The sequence below is a fragment of the Hydractinia symbiolongicarpus genome, chromosome 6, assembly GCF_029227915.1.
Source record: "Hydractinia symbiolongicarpus strain clone_291-10 chromosome 6, HSymV2.1, whole genome shotgun sequence".
NCBI classification, from domain to species: Eukaryota; Metazoa; Cnidaria; class Hydrozoa; order Anthoathecata; family Hydractiniidae; genus Hydractinia; species Hydractinia symbiolongicarpus.
In genome coordinates, this window is record NC_079880.1 from 13,980,978 (window position 1) to 14,000,069 (window position 19,092).

The 19,092-nt window shown below is 33.4% G+C and overlaps 1 protein-coding gene and 1 long non-coding RNA gene across 2 annotated transcripts; one reads left to right on the top strand and one right to left on the bottom strand.

Annotated features, from left to right (window-relative positions):
- Positions 1 to 788: 788 nt before the first annotated feature.
- LOC130647183 (uncharacterized) lies at positions 789 to 18,629 on the bottom strand. Its single transcript, XM_057452947.1, has 5 exons — positions 17,768 to 18,629; positions 17,353 to 17,677; positions 17,151 to 17,271; positions 16,662 to 16,790; positions 789 to 2,674 (listed from the first exon to the last, which is right to left on the bottom strand). The coding sequence occupies exons 1-5, from the start codon at positions 17,776 to 17,778 to the stop codon at positions 2,142 to 2,144; spliced, it is 1,119 nt and encodes a 372-aa protein (XP_057308930.1). The 5' UTR covers positions 17,779 to 18,629; the 3' UTR covers positions 789 to 2,141.
- Positions 13,319 to 17,519, top strand: LOC130647184 (uncharacterized). The gene is made up of 3 exons (XR_008982812.1): positions 13,319 to 13,362; positions 16,389 to 16,423; positions 17,174 to 17,519. It is a non-coding gene; the product is annotated as an uncharacterized LOC130647184 (long non-coding RNA).
- Positions 18,630 to 19,092: the final 463 nt, after the last annotated feature.

Consider the following 19,092-nt stretch of genomic DNA (forward strand, 5'->3'; position numbering starts at 1 on the left):
TTCTTTCTTTCTTTCTTTCTTTCTTTCTTTCTTTCTTTCTTTCTTTCTTTCTTTCTTTCTTTCTTTCTTTCTTTCTTTCTTTCTTTCTTTCTTTCTTTCTTTCTTTCTTTCTTTCTTTCTTTCTTTCTTTCTTTCTTTCTTTCTTTCTTTTTTTGATTGTTGAGATATTCCTATCAGAGCACTGTCCATTGAAAGAGAGAAATTGCATTAATGCTTTATCAATTTAAACTGCACATGTAGACAAATACTCCAGAAAATTACTAGCGAAAAGTTTAGATTAGTCGCACACCACTCACTTAGGACATGTCCTATTGTGCCTTCCTAATTGTCTAAAATTGTGAAAACTACGCCAGTTATTGTATGTAAAATCTATAAAGACGGTTTCTCTCGCATTAAAACAATGCTGAACATTGATAAACACACAAATACCTGATTTTGGCCAAAATGTGAGAACATGTTAAGAATTTTCCCGGTTTCCTTACTATCAGATGCAGAATCCACAGTTTTAACCGGATTTCAACTCTAGCAAAAAAAAAAAGGTTGTGCCCCTCTGTTCCCTCCGGGGGTTACGGCACTGAGCAAAGAACTTAACGTTTTGTTTCGTCTTTGGTGACGACTACCCGACTGCTTCAAAGAAGTACATCAAAGTATACTAATCCAACTGTTACCATCATTATTGGGTTTTGGGAATATACTTAATATAATGCACTTTTACTGCTAACTTTGGTCTTATCACCTGTTGGAATATTAAGCATCAAACACATAATTACAACATTTTTTGGTGCGTATATATTTCGGCTTTCATTTTATATACACTGTTTTTCAGCCTATAAAACGTAATTATAGTGAATATGCGCGCGAAGCAATAAACCTATTTTAGGGGCGGGTGTATTTTGCCCTCCTTTTTGGTAGTGGTAACTTTATCATCGCCTATGATTTTAAGGGTGTCCAGCTTGGCACAGTAAATGGAAGGTGTGATTTGACATCAAAAGATTAATTTTTATGTCATCATTTTTTTTGCTGACGTCCTCATTGTCTTCAAAAACACAGCCTTTTTATTTTTTTCACTCAAATATATTTAGATCAGAATTCTGTTAATGAAAAAAAAATAATCCAAAATTCTTCCAAACAGCTCCGAAAAAATCCCATTTTTGTTTTAGTGGAGAACAGCACTTTCCAAATCTTATTGTGATAGGTTATAAACATTATCTAGAATAATAAACAAAAAAGAATAATATATTAACTAGAATAACAAGCATTGCAACAATTTTAAAGTAAAATTAAAAAAGAAAAGAAATAAAATTGATAAAAATCGTTGTGCAGCGTGATAAGAGCATAATCACCCTATTACCAGGCTATGACCAGCCCAGGTCTAAGGTGATTATAATAACTCCAGTGTTCTTGTATATATTAGAAACATAAATATTACAAAATTCAAGATATTACGAACCAAAAGATTGGCTGGAATTAACCTTACTTAGATCGGGTTTGCTGAAAAGCTGGAGAAAGGTGGGGGAGGGGGTTAAAAAAATTTTCCACTCCCTTCTCTAAATGTAATGAAAGAGAGATCTTATTGCCTCAAAACGTGGCGTAATTCGGTCCATAATACCGTCAAACAACGAAAACACACGGTGAAGGGTGAAACATTACTTCAAAACTGCATAAAAAGGATAAATTAAAATTAAATTAAAAAACCGTTGTTAAGAATATTTCAACAAAACAAAATTTTGATGGTTTTTTAGAACCACGTTGACTCCACAACGACAATAGACGTAACGTCATAGTACAATGTCTTTCACTATGTTGAAGCTAACAAAAAACTAAATTTTAACCCCTAAAATAGCATGCTTCAGAAGTTATTAAAAAAAGTGCGAAGAAAGAGGGGCTGAAAATTCCGGCCCGAATACGGTTAAGTAATAAAAAGATAATCAAAAAAACAAATCTTTATATGCATGTATATCCTCAACACCCTTTTTCACCTTTTTCATTTTCACTTTCAAATAATCACAATATTAAAAGGTGTTGCGCAGTCGCAATCAAAATATTTTAAAGAAAAATTAGCATTGTTTCCATTTGTCTGTTCTTTGCGTCACGAGCTAGTACTTCACTATGTACATTAATAGGAAAGCTCTGTAACCCAGTCATCTTACAAAAAACTGCCACTGCCCTGTAGTAGAAAATCCGTTATCTTTGTAAAAATCGTCACATTCTAGTCTTCCAGAGGGGATTAAGTTTATATGACCACCAAAAAGAGTGAAAAACAGGTGATCATAAAGTAGACTTGCTGGATTTCGACCATCGTTGGACCAAAGTCCACTTTCCCAATTTTCACAGGTAGATGCAAGGATAGACGTGTCGTCGTTAACACGCACGTAAGAACCACATGAAGCCGGTCGGGTATCGTTTAATCCACTTAGGTAATCCAGCACGTTGTGTCCGCTGGAATTGTTTACTGTTACAATGTGGATGGTTCTGCCGTGACTAGGTTTGTGACAGTACACGCGGAATTGGGTGAAAGTAATGATGTCCCTCAGTTCTTTAAAACCAGAAGGGGTCAGGAGAAACTGATTTGTTTTGCTAAGAGATACGATATCGCGGGATATTGCACTTCCGAGGACAGAGCTCTCAGGTATTGAATTATTTTTAACCACATTACCGATTCTGGTCCAACCTCCTAACAAACAATGTGTAAAAACGTGTTATTGTGTTTAATATAAAGATCTTAAATTAAAAAAATTTGTTAAGTAACCCTGAAATATTTAATAGCAGTTATTAACAAAAATGCTGGAGGGGTGAACGAATTGAGTGTGTTTGTAAACAATTGGGAACATTAAAATTACAGTTTAGATATAATTAAAGCTGAAACTGTGAAAAAAATGATTGGCTATAAAATTAAGACATACTTTATTACTATCTCGCCTGCGAGGATAGTATTGGTTTCCAACTCGTAACTGTGTTTAATATAAAGATCTTAAATTAAAAAAATTCGTTAATTAACCCTGAAATATTTAATAGCAGTTATTAACAAAAATGCTGGAGGGGTGAACGAATTGAGTGTGTTTGTAAACAATTGGGAACATTAAAATTACAGTTTAGATATAATTAAAGCCGAAACCGTGAAAAAAATGATTGGCTATAAAATTAAGATATACTTTATTACTATCTCGCCTGCGAGGATAGTATTGGTTTCCAACTCGTGACTGGCTAACTATGTTCCAAATGGTCAGTTGCAACGTCACAGATTTGAACTTCGTACCCAAACTCTCTAAGTACTTAGAAGTCATCTAAATGACGTTTAAAATTGGTATTTGTTTTCGACAAAATTTGGCACAGTTAACAAAAAAAGTATGCTGAACGTAAACTTTGATTTTTTGTTATCTAAATGTCATTTTAGGTCAAAATTGGTCCAAAAATTAAAACCAGTTCATTTTCGACCAAATTTGGCACAGTTAACAAATAGAGCATGCTGAACATGATAGTGACATCAAAATTTTGATTTTTTGTTATTTAAATGTCATTTTAGGCCAACATTTGTCCAAAAATTAAAACCAGTTCATTTTCGACCAAATTCGGCACAGTTAACAAATAAAGTATGCTGAACATGATGGTGACATCAAAACTTTGACTTTTTGTTATCTAAATGTCATTTTAGGCCGAAATTGGTCCAAAAATTAAAACCAGTTCATTTTCGACCAAATTTGGCACAGTTAACAAATAGAGCATGCTGAACATGATAGTGACATCAAAACTTTGATTTTTTGTTCTAAATGTCATTTTAGGCCAACATTTGTCCAAAAATTAAAACCAGTTCATTTTCGACCAAATTCCGCACAGTTAACAAATAAAGTATGCTGAACATGATGGTGACATCAAAACTTTGACTTTTTGTTAACTAAATGTCATTTTAGGCCGAAATTGGTCCAAAAATTAAAACCACTTCATTCTCGACCAAATTTAGCACAGCTAACAAATAAAGTATGCTGAACATGATGGTGACATCAAAACTTTGACTTTTTGTTATCTAAATGTCATTTTAGGCCGAAATTGGTCCAAAAATTAAAACCACTTCATTTTCGACCAAATTTAGCACAGTTAACAACAAATAAAGTATGCTGAACATGATGGTGACATCAAAACTTTGTTTTATTGTTATCTAAATGTCATTTTAGGCCAAAATTAGCCCAAAATATTTTCGACAACATTTGGCACATTTAACAAAAAAAGTATGCTGAACATGATAGTGACATCAAAGTGTTTATTTTTTGTCACATAAATGCCGTTTCAGACCATAAACGTTTTAATCCCACGACTTTAACTATGAATGTTAAGCTGTATTTTTTGTTAGTAGAAATTGTAGAATTGGGTCGCATTGTCGATGTTTCATAGTTGTCCATTTTTAATAGCGAGATAGTTTATGCGGTGCCTGCATCTTGTTTGGACAGATTTGCTGGCAGTCGCGCGTGCAAACCGTTTAAAAACAAACCTTTTTTGGCGCAAATATGTTTAAAAAAAACAAAACTGATTAAAGAGGCATTTTTTAATGCTTGTTTCCATGCCTAATTCACAATAACAACACTTCTAATCTGGATAATTTGTTTCAATAAAAAACGCTTCTATAATTTGTTTTAAGTCCTATTTTTGTCCTTGTTAACTTTAGGCAGGCAGATTAAAACTAAAAAACATTTTCTCCGCTATTTTAAAACGAGTAGCGTGAAAATTAGTGGGTACTTGCAATTGTTCTACGTCTTTAGAACTTTAGAATGGATTCCTTTCTTTACTACCGAGACTAGTGAAGCACAGAAGGATACCAGTCTAATGTAGCAGTACGTAAATTATATGTTTTTGAATGTTGAGGGACGGATACAGGATTTTTTTCTGCTTAGGCGGATTTGCGAAGCGAAGCAAAGTCCACGCGTAATTTTCGCGTAGCAAAAATTGCGCGTTTTAAATCAGCTGGGGGTCTGGGGGGAGGCGCTGTTAGCCCCCAAGTCGGGTCTGGAGCAAAGCCCCAGAAGCTTTAGCTTATTTACCTATTTCAGCACTCCAAAATGCTGCAGGCAGGACCTTTACAGGTCCATCTCTCATATGTTATTTGAAAAAAAAAAACAATCGCAAAATTCAAATAAAAGCAAAATATTCAGAAATATTAAGGCTAAAATTAGCCAGCCAGAAAAATTTCTTCTTTCTTCCACATCAACAAAAATATTTGCAAGTGCGTTTTTGCAAGTTATGGGTGAATATAAAATAGCTTTTGACTAATATTGAAGCTATAAACTCTCAGAAACTAATTAAGTACATAATTCTTTTAAGTCAGTATGCAAAACGGTAAAAACTTTTCACATTTAATCTATTTAAAATATTTAATAACATGAAAAAGGAGGCCTATAAGAAAAATAAGCAAAAAACAACAACACAAAAATGCATATGTAAATAAGCTTGATTTGTATTATTATATCATAGCAACAACAACATAAACAACAACAGATAAATACAATAAATTAAAAAAAATGGCAAGATTATATTAAGATATTGTACAGGTGAAGGCCAGCACAACTTAAAATTTGGATTTTCAAGCAGCAATAGCTAATTAAACTTACAACACAACATTTTTGTGTCCATAAGGTTTTAATAAGTATATATGCTAAGTCATTTTCGCCTTGTTAGTAAAATCACAAACATTTTCCATGCCTATCAGCATGACACTTCTTTAGTGAAAATGTGAAAAACATCGCCATTTCACCCATTTCACCCATTAAATAAAACCATGCCTTTTTCTTATTCGAATTGTATATAATTAGCACCATCTCCAGGGATTATTTCGATATGATGCTAGAGATCTTAAACCAAAATATCATCAAGTCTTGTCAAAGTCTTCCTCTCAAAACTAGTGTTCTCTTTATTGGCCTTGTGACATGCTGAAAAATCGTTTGGAAAGTGTCTACTGCCAGAAGAATTGAATCTACAAAAGTTAACATACGAAGTTATTATGAAGTCAACGAATTGTTATACCTTACACATTTACCAGCTGGCCAGCTATTCAATTTTTTGCGTTGTTATAAAACCCAAGATAACACAAAGCTCTTTCGAATTTGACACAAAGCTTGTTCAAATTTGTTGAAAGTGAAACTATAAACAGTTTCATGTTCACACTTGCTAGCACAGCAATAGAAAGCAATTGTGTATCTTACTTTAAGATACACAATGGAATAAAAAGTAAACATATGTACCTGAAAGCGTAGCTAGTAGTCATTAAATTGATGCTATGATTTTTGTTAAGTCTAAGCCTGCTTTTCTGCCAAACTGCTTTCCTTCTGCAATCACAGGCGACACAGAGAATAAATGTTTTCCAGTAATGTTTCTTCTAAGCAGCATTGCTCAACTTCATTCCGCAATCATATATTCAAAACTTTCGTTAACTTGCTGCAAGTCAATACAAAACGATTCCTCAACCGTCTTTCAGTTCAGTACTCGCCGAAGTTGGCCGAACCATTAAACAGACCGGATACCGAGAGGCAATAACAATAGGAAGAGTAAATTATTCCTACGCACCCATCCCCTGATCTCAATGTTTCTTTCACCGTAAATTTCGACGACTTCTTGTTCAAGAGAGTCCAAAAGTCCACACCTCGGCGAGATTTTTCTCGACGTCATAATTCTTTTGTTTTAAAGAGAGTCCAAAAGTCCACACCTCAGTGAGATTTTTCTCGACTTCGTAATTCTTTTGTTTTTCTTTTGTTTAAGAGAGTCCAAAAGTCCACACTTCGGCGGTCGCCGAAGTCGACTGTTTTTACGGCAGAAAACAGAGGAATCGAGAGAAACAAAGTCAGCGAAATGCGGTAAAATGTAGTTCGACTACCGTAAAAACCATAGTACTTCGGCAAAGCACATCGAAGCAGAGTCTTATAATAAAAATTATGCGTTGTTTTAAATCAATTTCTAAGTTTAGATACACATGATTTTCTCATTGGCAAAATTTCTCCTTAGGCGAGTGCCGAAGTGGCCGAAGTCTAAATCCGTCCCTGGTGTTGATAACAGGACTACCCTGTTGAACGGTACAAAAGATATTAAGACCTATTATTTTCAAAAATTATTCATTTTCTTTTATATTGATTCCCTTGCGTGCTTGCGTGAGTAAAACTGTGAGTCCACGACACGGAAATCCCGGGTCACTTACTTACCGCTACATATGAAACGGTATTAGATATTCACAAAGGATACGCACCGCTAAATGAAGTTCCTAGCATAAAACGGAAATTGTGTTTCCGAAAAAGATGCCTGTTCTTTTTGAGTATTCTCTACTCTTTCATTCAACAAAAGTATTTAAAAAAACATTTGAAGAAGAGCATGGTTTAATAAGTTAATCATAGCAAGGTTTCTGTAAGGTTTTTTTTTATGTTTTTTTTTTTCAGTTTTGATGATACTATTGATGCCAGACATGTTTTATAGCTAGCATCATAAAAAGCCAACCACCAGCTAGCTAGGAATTTATTTTAAGTAGCCATGTTCTTTATACCTAGCTAAGTCTCCAGTTTATATTTAATTGACCAGCTATTAGCTGCTGTAGCTAGCTAATGTTAGCTTAAACTAAAGATTCCCAGTATACCTAGCTAACCTGTGAATTTTATGTTGCTTTTACATGTAGCTAGTTACTGTGTAGTTTATCTTAGTGGTCTTTGCTAGGATTATGGCTGTAACTTATTTGACTTGACCTTTTAAGCCTAAATAAGAAGATATAAGAAGCTACAACATCTTTTAAGAAAGTATTTATAATATTTAAGGATAGTTTAAGGACTCTTTTTTATGCAAATATATAATGTATTTTTCACATTTTGTGTAGCCATAGTCATAAGAAAAAGAGATAGTCTGGTGAATCGCGCGGCTCTATTGTTTATGTTTTTGTTAGCAGAATATACCTCGTACCCAGTGCTTTGACTGCACGCTCGTGTTGAAAAATGGCGCATTTAAGTGGTTAGTTACTGTAAACAACATAGGATTAACAAACATTTAAACAGAATTATTTTCAACATGCCTGGTGAAAATTGCTCTATATACGGTTGCACAGTTTCACGAAGGGCTAAATATAAAGGTCTATCTATTTTTAAAGTTCCTGCTGGTGAGAATCAATTTGACAAGTCGTGGAGAGAAAAGTTAGTTGATGTTGTGATAAGAGATAGGGAAATTGATCATGCTCTAAGGGATAGAATTCAAAGAAAGAAAATATATATTTGTGAAAAGCACTTCAGCGAAGATCAAATGAATCGTAACCACTCTAGCAAAACCACACTTGTTCCCGGTGCTATCCCCACAATAAACCTTTCTATCAAAAGTTTTCTTTCATCCTCTACATCTTCTAAGCCTCGTCAATCAGCACAATCAATTTTGCAGAAAAAAATTGAACCAGTGGAAAATGTCATTACTGATCAGTACAAGTCATTCACAGATTTTATTTCTAAAACTCAGTTATTGAAATTTGTCGGTTGGAGTTTTACCTATACAAGTGATTGTGCTTCTTTTGCCTGTCATGATGCTATCCACTCAGTTCCAAAGTATGAGATATATGTTGATAATAATCTTGTTTTTACTGTTCGTGTTTTATTATGGTCTGTTCCTGCTAAACACGACATTTATTCTCAATCACTAAAACTTATTACAATCACATATTTAACAAGATTAATTATGGATTTGAAATTATGCCCAGGTTTGACAGACCACTTTGCTGGTAGCTGTCTTGAGCACTGTGTCCCAAAACTAGTGCACCTCTTCATCAAAGCAAATGGTATCGATCTCCAAATTGCATAGTTCTTATTCCACCTTCTTCTGAAAAATGCTTGGAATGTGTTAGGTCGGAGTCAAAAGAAAGCCTAAGTTTGAAAAGGAAAAGGGACAATTTAATTTCACCTGCCAAACTTAAAGCACCAATTTCCATGACTTTTCAATCATAAAAACCCTTCAAAATCACCGGTTGGAAAATAAAGAATTAAAGGAAGATTTAAAGAAAATGCAAGATGAAATTTCCACTTGTGCAGTTCCAGTCCAAAAAAGTCTTGGTGATGATTTCGTAAAAATTATGTCAACAACTAATCGCAAGATACCACCATTCATGAAATTTTTTTGGGAAGAGCAGCAGAAATATTTATCATCATCGAAAACTGGTGTTCGCTATCATCCTATGATCATTCGTTACTGCTTGGGTTTAGTTGTAAAATCCCCCGCCTTTTATGATAAGATTCGTGTTGACGATAAGAAAGACAGTGGTTTCTTGGTACTCCCTAGTAGACGTCGTTTAAGGGACTATAAGAACTATATTCGTCCAAAGCAAGGTTTTAACAAAGACGTTATCCAGGAATTGTGTAATATGGTCTCCAAATTCCAACCACATGAGAAATATGCAATATTATTAATGGATGAAATGAAAATTCAAGAAAGTCTTGTGTGGGATAAGCATAATGGTGATCTTATCGGTTTTGTTGACCTTGGTGATATTGATCTAAATTATGCTGCGTTGAAAAAGGTTGATGAAATTGCATCTCATGTCTTAGTTTTTCTTGTGAGAAGCATTGTAAATCCTTTAAAATTTTCATTTGCAAATTTTGCTACTACCAATGTCACATCAATTCAATTGTTTCCTCTCTTTTGGAAAGCGGTTGGCATACTGGAGGAAAAATGTGGCATAAAAGTTGTTGGTGTCACAAGTGATGGAGCATCTCCAAACCGACGAATGTACCAATGCACCTAAACATGACCCGTGTAGCTGACATTAATGCAGGAATGGACGTAACATACCGCACCTTGAATGTTATGGCGGATGAGGAACAATACATCTACTTTATCTCAGATCCACCACACTTAATTAAAACAGCCCGCAATTGCCTGAGTAATTCTCTTGCAGGAAGATGTACCAGAAGTATGTGGAATGATGGAAGTTATATCACCTGGAACCATATTTCAAAGTTATTCCTTGATGACTTAGACTGTGGATTACATCTTGTTCCTAAAATAACAAATGACCACATCAAGCTCACACCATATTCAGTCATGAATGTACGTCTGGCAGCACAAATGTTAAGCGAATCTGTCTTTAACGCTCTTTAATTGTATGGACCACCAGAAGCTAATGCAACTGCCAAATATTGTAATATGTTCGACCAATTTTTTGACTGTCTTAACGTCAAGAATACCAAAGAAGCAGCAATTAAACGTAAACCATTTCTTAAACCGTACACATCTTGATGATGAAAGATTCTTATGGTTGACCGAAACATTTCTAGGATATTTCAAAACATGGAAGGATTCAATTGCTGATAGGCCTGGTAATTTTACGGATAATGCTAGAGCAAATATGTTTATTTCACGGCAAGCCTACCAAGGAATCAAAATCACTGTCCATTCTACTGTTGAATTAATCCAGTATTTAATTAATAATGGTGTTCCATATGTTCTGACAGAAAGATTTTGTCAAGATCCCCTTGAAAACTACTTTGGTCGTCAACGTGCAATTGGTCATAGGAAAGATAACCCATCAATCCGTGATTTTGGGTGTAACGACAACACAATTAGAACACAAAAGATTTTCCGACCCATAGCTGGTAACTGTCATGAAATTGATATTGAAACTGTGCCATGCCGTAAGAGCAATTAAACACACTTGGAAGAAAGAAGAAACTAAAAACGGTTATTTTTATAGCCACACATTTATAAAAAACATTAAATTGGCTTAATAAGCAAGAACAAGCACTGTATTTCTGCTTAACACAAACATTAATAAAAAATATTTTGAAATACCTTAAAACCTATATACACTACCTGGACCTTTTTGTAGACTTCCATAATTATTTATTATACCATGTGCCAAAATAATATTGTTTTAAAATTTGTTGCTATAAAAATAGCAGTTGTAACAGGTTTATAGTCACTGTTCTGGACTCTTAGTGTCAATGTCCATCTAAAAGATTGCTTGAAGATTTCTTGATTTCAGTGCGTAGAGATCGAGCTTTTTTCTGTTTTGATGCAATTTTTTGCAGCTCACATTTATCTTTCACAAATGAAAAAACACGAGCACGAACATAAAGCATGATGAGATGCTCAAGTAAGTTCATTGCTAATTCTTTTGTGACTTTTTCGGTTGAGTGTGATGTTATTTTGTTGTAATTACAAAGCACAACAGGGTTCTCAAGCAGGTCTGAAACAATTTTCTTACTATCAATTGTATGGTGAAAATTAGCAGTTGCAGCACGAACTTCAAGTTCTGCACAACAAAAAATTCTGAAAACATCATCGGTTACTGACCATAACCCTCCTCTGTCCTTCATATTTACTAAATCAGAATTTTTATCGTCTTCCACAAGACATGACTTTCCAGCTAATAAGATGTCCAAACTTTGAACTCCAAGCATACTTCTTGATTTTTTTGATCACTAATGCGACGATATAGGGTACTAAATACATAACCACTTAGATATTAAATTATGTTTCTTTCTTTGGGTGAAAAATTCACATGGGAAGAAAATTCTACAGTGTTTTCTTTTACAGTTGAATTAGTGAGATGAGCAAGTACGTGATTATCCACTTCAAAACCAAGGAGAATAGAGCTTCGATTTGATAAATTTCTGAAAACAATATTTTCAGACATAGATTTATAGAAGGCCGGATAAGACTTTTCAGCATCGCCTTTAAAACTACCAATCACATCTTTGACAAAACTATAGGAAAATTTTGTATTGTCGTTTGTAATAACATAATTGACAAATTCATTTCTGGTCTTCTCACTATAGCATTCATCTTTAAAAAGTTTACTTGCACTTAATTGGGTGTACTTCTTAAAGTATAACGGATGGAGCTTGGTTTCAGCAGTAGTGAGGCTGTCGTCATTTAACTGGTTTTGTGGCTGACGATGTTTCGCATTTCGGTGTCTTGTGAGTCCCCGTTGTGTTTTGCATGTTTTGGAGCATATATCACAGGAAAAACAGCTTTCAGAAGGGTCGTCAACTATTTCTTCAACAATTTCGGATAATTCTTTAGTTAAATCACGATTTTTCTCTAATAAATCTTCATCAATAACAGCCAAGATTGCATCAAAATCATCTTCACCAAAGAAATCCTCCCCATGGGCAGCCATTATTGATAATTCCGTGCAGTCTTAAACTGGCCACCCCGATTTAAGAAACATATCTGCTTGTGAACAATAGGAACACATTATGGACGGCCCGGAATTACCAGACTGTCTCTTTTTCTTATGACTATGGTGTAGCTAAACTTATATCGGTTGCATGCAATATGACAAAAGGATTTTTATTTAAAGCATACCTCCCGAGAAAAAGTAAGTTGACCTAAATTGGCTCATATTCATACGTGATTTACGAATATAAAGTTTATTTCCCTTAATTCGCACTTATAAGTTAATAATGTCTATTCAAAGATTCAAAAATTCACCTCCGAGACGAGGTAAAACATCCGCAATGTTGTTTTATAAATTTCTTCACCTTGAGTGCTCTGACGTCACCTGTTAGAAGATCGTAAGTCATCTTCCGCATTGAAATTTTTTACTCAAACTTTAATAGTGAAATTCATTGGTAATGAGTATGTTTACCCCCGTGAAAATATCAGAAAACTTTGAAAATGAATACTAACTTCGGTTGAGAAATCATCATTCAATTGCAATACCGAGAAGCTGTGACGCAAAAAAAGAAAAAAAGAGCGACAGGGAAAATGTTGTAGAATTTCAATTTGAGCAGGCGAAATACTAGACCAAGCACTGACTCGGATTTCAGTTGGGAGAGCTGTGATGAGGATACTATTCAAGAAGAAGTCGCTTCACTTGTTTCTGTTGTTGTAAGGACGTAGTGCAAGTGTCGTTGCTATTGCGGGTTAGAACCCGCGAATATTTTTAATTTGATCAGTGAGTTTTGATATGTAAACGTATTCGAATTAGATAATAGCGCATGAGTTCGATGAATGACGATAAAAATGAAAAAATCTTCTAACCTTCTTCTTTTTGTTTTTTTCTTTCAAACTCAGTTCTAAAGTCAAAGAACTCGGAAGTAAAATGAGCTTCGCAGATCTTAAAATTCTTTGGAAGCGTATCCTCTCTCTTGATCAGTTTGATCCATATAGTTCGTTGTTTTGGATCTTTGGGAAAGTTGAAAAATACACCTTGTTTCTTTTGGTGGTTAAGACAACTAGGTAAGTGGGCAAGAAGCCATATTACTATTTAAAAACACATCATATCACATCCGCAAAGTTTCGCCTCTCATCCCGGGGCTCCGAATGTGAGCTTCTAACTAGTGACGTCAGGCGCATAGTTATACTCTTAAATGCTCACTTGCAAAATGGCGAACAAGTGAGGTGAAGGCTTAAAAACATGAGGTAAACATTGTCTGGTTTCTTGAGTACTGTAGTGATTTTAATAAAATAAACGTTAAATTGTTTTTTCTGAAGATGTTATGAATCGATTTAGGTCAACTTGATTTTTCTCGGGAGGTAAGCTTTAACATGTAGTAATTCTGATGTTTTAGGTGTTCTTACTCAAATGTTTTTGTTTATGACATTTCTTGTTATTTAAGAAAACTTTAAACCTCTTCGAGAGAGTTACTACATGCTAACACCGAAAAAACTGTGTTTTTTTAAATTCTTTATTGATAGAGGTTTGTGACATTATGGGGAAAATTTACTAGGCTTTTTCACATTATTTACAGGGAAGGCTGGGGTGACTTTTCATTTATGTTTATACATGCTATATATAATATATACAAACTGTTTTGCTTTTCTTTTGAAATTTTGTGTTAACTTTTGTGACACAAGGATCATGCAATATACCGAAAGAACTAATTTTTGTAGAATTTGACTTTACACCTTGCAAGCCTTTCATGTTTTTATATTAAAATAAGAAATTCAACTCTGACATTATACATATATGAATTTCTGTTTTACCACTCAATTTTTACATTTTATATAAATTATTTGGGACAGAATGGTATAAAATAGACCAAAATACCTGATCTTAGTTGTTTATAATTTACAGGCTGTGTCTGTGAAACTTTAAGGGGAACATTTTGTGTAAGGCAATGGCATGACATATACTGATAGAACTGATTTTTGTTGTGTTAGATGTTATATCTGAACCTTTTTGACATTTTATGTTAATTTTGCGAGGAAGGACCATATGTACACAGAAGAAGAATTCAATTTTACACCTTGCAAGCTTTTTTTTCTATATTTTGTATAAATTCTTACCGGGGAGGACTCTGAGAAATATACCGAAATGACTGATCCTTCTCGATTTAAATTTGATGTGTTCCAAATTGTAGTTTTTTGAAATTTTGTGTAAAATTTAATGGGTAAGGACAAGATGCAAAATGTCAAAAAAACCCTGATTTTTGTTGAATCAGAAGCAATCCCTACAACCATTCTTTTTTTTACAGTTTGTAAAGCTTTTGTGGGAAAAGAGTGCATGCAGTATCATTGAAATAACTGATTTTTGTTGCAAACTGTTTTTATTTGACATTTTAAATTAAAATATTGTATATATATGTATCAAAATAATTAAATTTTGCAAACTTTGATTTTGTCGTTACCTCTCCTTTTTTACATTTTGATTAAACTTTTGTGGGAGACCGTCGGTATGCGATGGACCAAAATAAGAGATTTTAGTATTATTTAGAATTTGTATTTTTTGTTGCAAATTTGCTGCAAAAATTGACATAAAATGACCTTATAGATTGATTGCTGTTCTTTAACACGACTCTTATATATGACTTTTATATATATTTTATGAAAACATTTGTGACAGAATACTATGTGAGATTTAAAATTTTGTTTACTTTATTGATGGTAAAACAGCATGAAAGTTGATAAAAGGGCTTTATTAATTTTAGGTTTAAACACCGTTTTTTTTGTTGACATTAAAGTTTAGTGTCTAAAGTTTAGTGAGGAAGGACTGTATGCAATATATCTAGAACGTTTTATTGCATTAGAATTTATCCTTGCAAATCCCTTAGATAGATAACACCTTAGATAAAAATTTCTACTTAGGCACAATTTATTGTTTATTTTTCACATTTTGTGTCAACCTTTGGCAGGGTTTGCAATAAACTAACTGACTTTAACATATACAATGAGAGAGATTTGTGTTTGACATTGATCAACTTTTTTTGTATATATGTGACGTTTTGAGTGATTTAAATTTTATGGGTGAGATGTATGTTGAAATGCTTTTGAAAACTTCTTCCCGAATAATTTTCGCATTTGTCAGAAGGTCAGAGCAATTAATTTTAGTAGATTTAGATTTTAAATGTCACATATATACTGCAGTTGTTGGACACCTTTAATTTTTTTGGTCATTTATATATGTAAGATGCGCACTGCTGTATTGTTTTTTTTATGGACGTATATCTGCTACATAAATTAAATGAGAATACAGTGGATTCTTCTACGGGAAACAGCTAGTGTATTATAATTTTATGTTTAGTTGGTTTCGCTTGTAGCTGCCAAGCTACAAAGGTCGTTTGTTATCTTTTTTGTGATCTGAAGTTTTATGAAGCTGATTTGTATTTGCGTGCAATGATTTTCAACAGAACAAAAATTGTATTTAAAAAACTAAATAAATCAAAAATAGTTTACGTTTTATCTAGGTTTCATAAAATTAGTGTTTACATTTAAACTTATTTTACCTACTTTCATATTATTCATTTTTTTGCTGTGCCAGTTGAAAATTATTAATTATTAAAAAGCTGAGCACTTTTTCTGCACAATTGGAAACAAAACAAATACTCCTCCGTAGAGGATAGAAACATTCAGTAAATCGCCGTAGAACTTCCCACCGAAGTTTATTATTTAATCATTTGTATAATTCTACAAATTATGCTTTTTTTATTTTTTTGACCTCATGACAATTAGTGTTTAAGAGATTCAAGTGTATAAAGTTTATTGAACGATTTTGCAATATGTTTTTTGGGAATTTTATAAAAAAAGATAACGCGAAACGAGATGAAGAATTGACAAGAACTAAACCGCATATACCATAGGTTCCATTTTTATATGGGTGTGATATAAAATTAAATTCACAGCAAAAAAAACTATTTCGAGCTCTATTCAGCAGAAATTTAAATTCGACATAGACTATCCGAGTGATTCGAAAATGTTTGGCAAGAAACGAATGCAATATTTGAACGTACGTGAGAAAGTAAAATCTATGAAGCTAAATAATTATATTCACTGTACAGTTGTTTGAAATATATAAAAGCTCTTCAAAATGGTGGAATACCCTAAGTGAGCTGTAGCGATAAAGCAACAACAGGAAATATGGGAAAATAAGAAGAAGTTACCATATTGTTTACAATTGCAACTAAGAATGGAATTCAATAGGTTAATTCAATAAATTTCATTTATTATAGGTTTCTGCAGCGTTTTAAATCAACGCAAGCAAAAGGTAAATCTTTAAACTCGTAAATTATTTTCACGAAAATGTTCTGTTTAGTTGAGAGAGCTAATGTTTTAACTACAATATCTTACAACAGAAGCAGCATTTTGTTCTTACACGTCTTGTACTTAGCGCTTAGCTTGCACCCTGGTAAGGCTCTAAAATTCACCTGTAATATCTATCTAATACCGCTAAACGTTAAAATAGCGCAAAATTAAAATGTAGAAACCATAGAGAGTCAACTTACCTCCGTACGTTTCCATATCACAATATACTGAAATAGTAGGGTCGTATTGTAAGGAGTAAAACCCGCTCTTCGCATTTGAATATTTTTCCTTCAGCCATTTACACGATTTCACAGGACCAGATGATGGATCTTAAAAGACATTTCAAAGAAAAATCTTTAAATGGATATAAAACGTATTAAAAATCCTCGTTAACGGATATAATTACTAAGTGAACAAATTACTGTCGTGACCAAAAAATTCATGACCAATATACAAACAATTAAATAACTTATGGAATCTATTTAAATTAAAAAATTGTACATGGCATTATGAAATAGAAATCTCCCAAACTGATATAAAACTCATATGAAGCCAAAAAAGTACAAAGTACAAAGTACAAAAAAAGTCAAAATAGCCGTTTTTCTGCTACAGCATTGCCATAAAAACTTAGACCGTAAAAAGCAAATTTAGAAAACCGTCACAACAAAACACGGGACAATAAATGCTACCTCTTTCACATTTCTCTCCATAGTATCCATCAAGACATGTGCAGTTGAATCCTGGAGATTCACAAATATCCTCGCAATAATGACCTTTACAAGGTGATAAGCTGGAACAAACATTACCAACCTAAAGAAGCGACAATATGACTTAATACAATGCTAGCACTAAACTAGACATTGAATTGTGCATGGTACAGTCGTTGTTTACCTCTTTATTACCAGGATCAGTTTCATAGTGTGTCCAATCAACTTCGTTAGTTGCATTGTTGCCACCATCAACAATTGTACTTTCTAGCAAGTCGCATTCTTTTGTTACGTCGTTGTAATTTATGGATTGACATGAATCATGCAGAATACATTTTTCCACACATTCAAGATCATCTGTTACCTTCTTAGTATCCAGTTTTCCAACCAATAGTCGGGAATTTTTATACACCAATGAAAGATCGGAATAGAATGAGCAGGGAAGTCGCAAGATTTTTCCTCTCGTCGGCAAATAGTTTAAGGTCAGTAGAAGCAAAATGGAAAACAATCTATGACGTTAAATGATACCATTAATAGTATATGGCCGTTAAAAGTATGAATATGTTTGTAATCTGCTAGTAACGAAATTAGCTACTCACCGATCTTTCATTTTTTACTTGAGTTTTTTCACGTTTACAGTTTCAGGAAGAGTCGAAATAATTTTTTTTTCTGACAATTTTCAATATTAAAATATTTATAACCAAATATAAAGGAGCTATCGCATTCAGATACGCTAGCTGTAGTGGTTGGATACAACTAAAACGATGGCGATTGCTATATATTTTCTTTTTTATTTATTTATTTAGGTTTCTTTGGTTTAAACAATTCATAAGTTTCTATGTACAACAGCTATTCAAATCAATACTTTATAATAAACCATATTTCATTCCTTTCTCTGTTTTATTAGTAAGTTACAAAATGAATAGGGAAATCATGAAGTCGCAAAATCTTCACATTTTTTAAAAAAACGATGAGTACAAGTCCCAAATATCTCGAATGCACGTGATATTCGCGACTTTTTCCTTACTTAAAAAATAAGTCGCGAATATACCGCCCACTTAAGATATTTGCGACCTGCCCGCTACTTATTTCTTCAGTCGCGAATTTGTCGACCTCCAAATAATGTAAAATCTTTTTCTTCAAAAAAGTGGGCCACTTTAGGTTCTTGACAAACAAAGAAACAAATAATTCCGTGTTAGTGCATTGAAGTACAGAAAAAATATGCTAAACGCTTCGCAACTCATACAGTTTTGTAAACTGCCAGTACGCAGACGGGAGTGGAAGTTACCAGTGGGTTATTTCAACAATTTGTGCACGTGACGGATTTATCCTTTCAAAACGCATCTCATGCATCAATCCAGTTAAAGGAAGAGGTTGTTTATTTTTTGTTTATTTTTGATTTACCATGCTATCAATCAAGCCTTCACTTATGAATTGAACTTCAAACTTATTTAGCTAGCTAACTAGCTTATTTTCTTCTGAAATTTGGCCTAAAAACTTTGCACATAAAGCCACGATAACAACAACGATCACTTCAAAAGCTTTTTACTTCTTTTATCAAAATCGATTTACTAACATTTAACATATTTTACCATGGGGGTAGGAATAAAGAAGAGATTGAACTGATCTCAATGCCCATTAAAATTCTATTTGTTATTATTTCGGCTTCCCTTATATATTTATGCGGCATGCGCAGCGGGCTGTTATATGTAAAAAAGCGATTTTTGGGCAACTGTGGAGCTGTCTGTCTCAGGGGAAGAGGGGACTTTTTATTATCTTTGATATTTAAAAAAATATAGCTCTTTTAAGCAGTACTTGACCTTCTGAAAATCGAAATATGCTGAAGAATTTTTAAAAAATCTAGCATAATAAAGCTCTTAGTCAAGAATGAGTTAAAACTTAGAAAAGTAGAAGAGTTAATAGT

Coding starts and splice junctions, on each gene's coding strand:
- LOC130647183 (XM_057452947.1), bottom strand. Junction 16,791..17,150: donor TGGAGAGAAATGTGAAAGAG/GTAGCATTTATT, acceptor ATGTCTTTTAAG/ATCCATCATCTGGTCCTGTG. Junction 2,675..16,661: donor TGATATGGAAACGTACGGAG/GTAAGTTGACTC, acceptor ATTGTTTGTTAG/GAGGTTGGACCAGAATCGGT.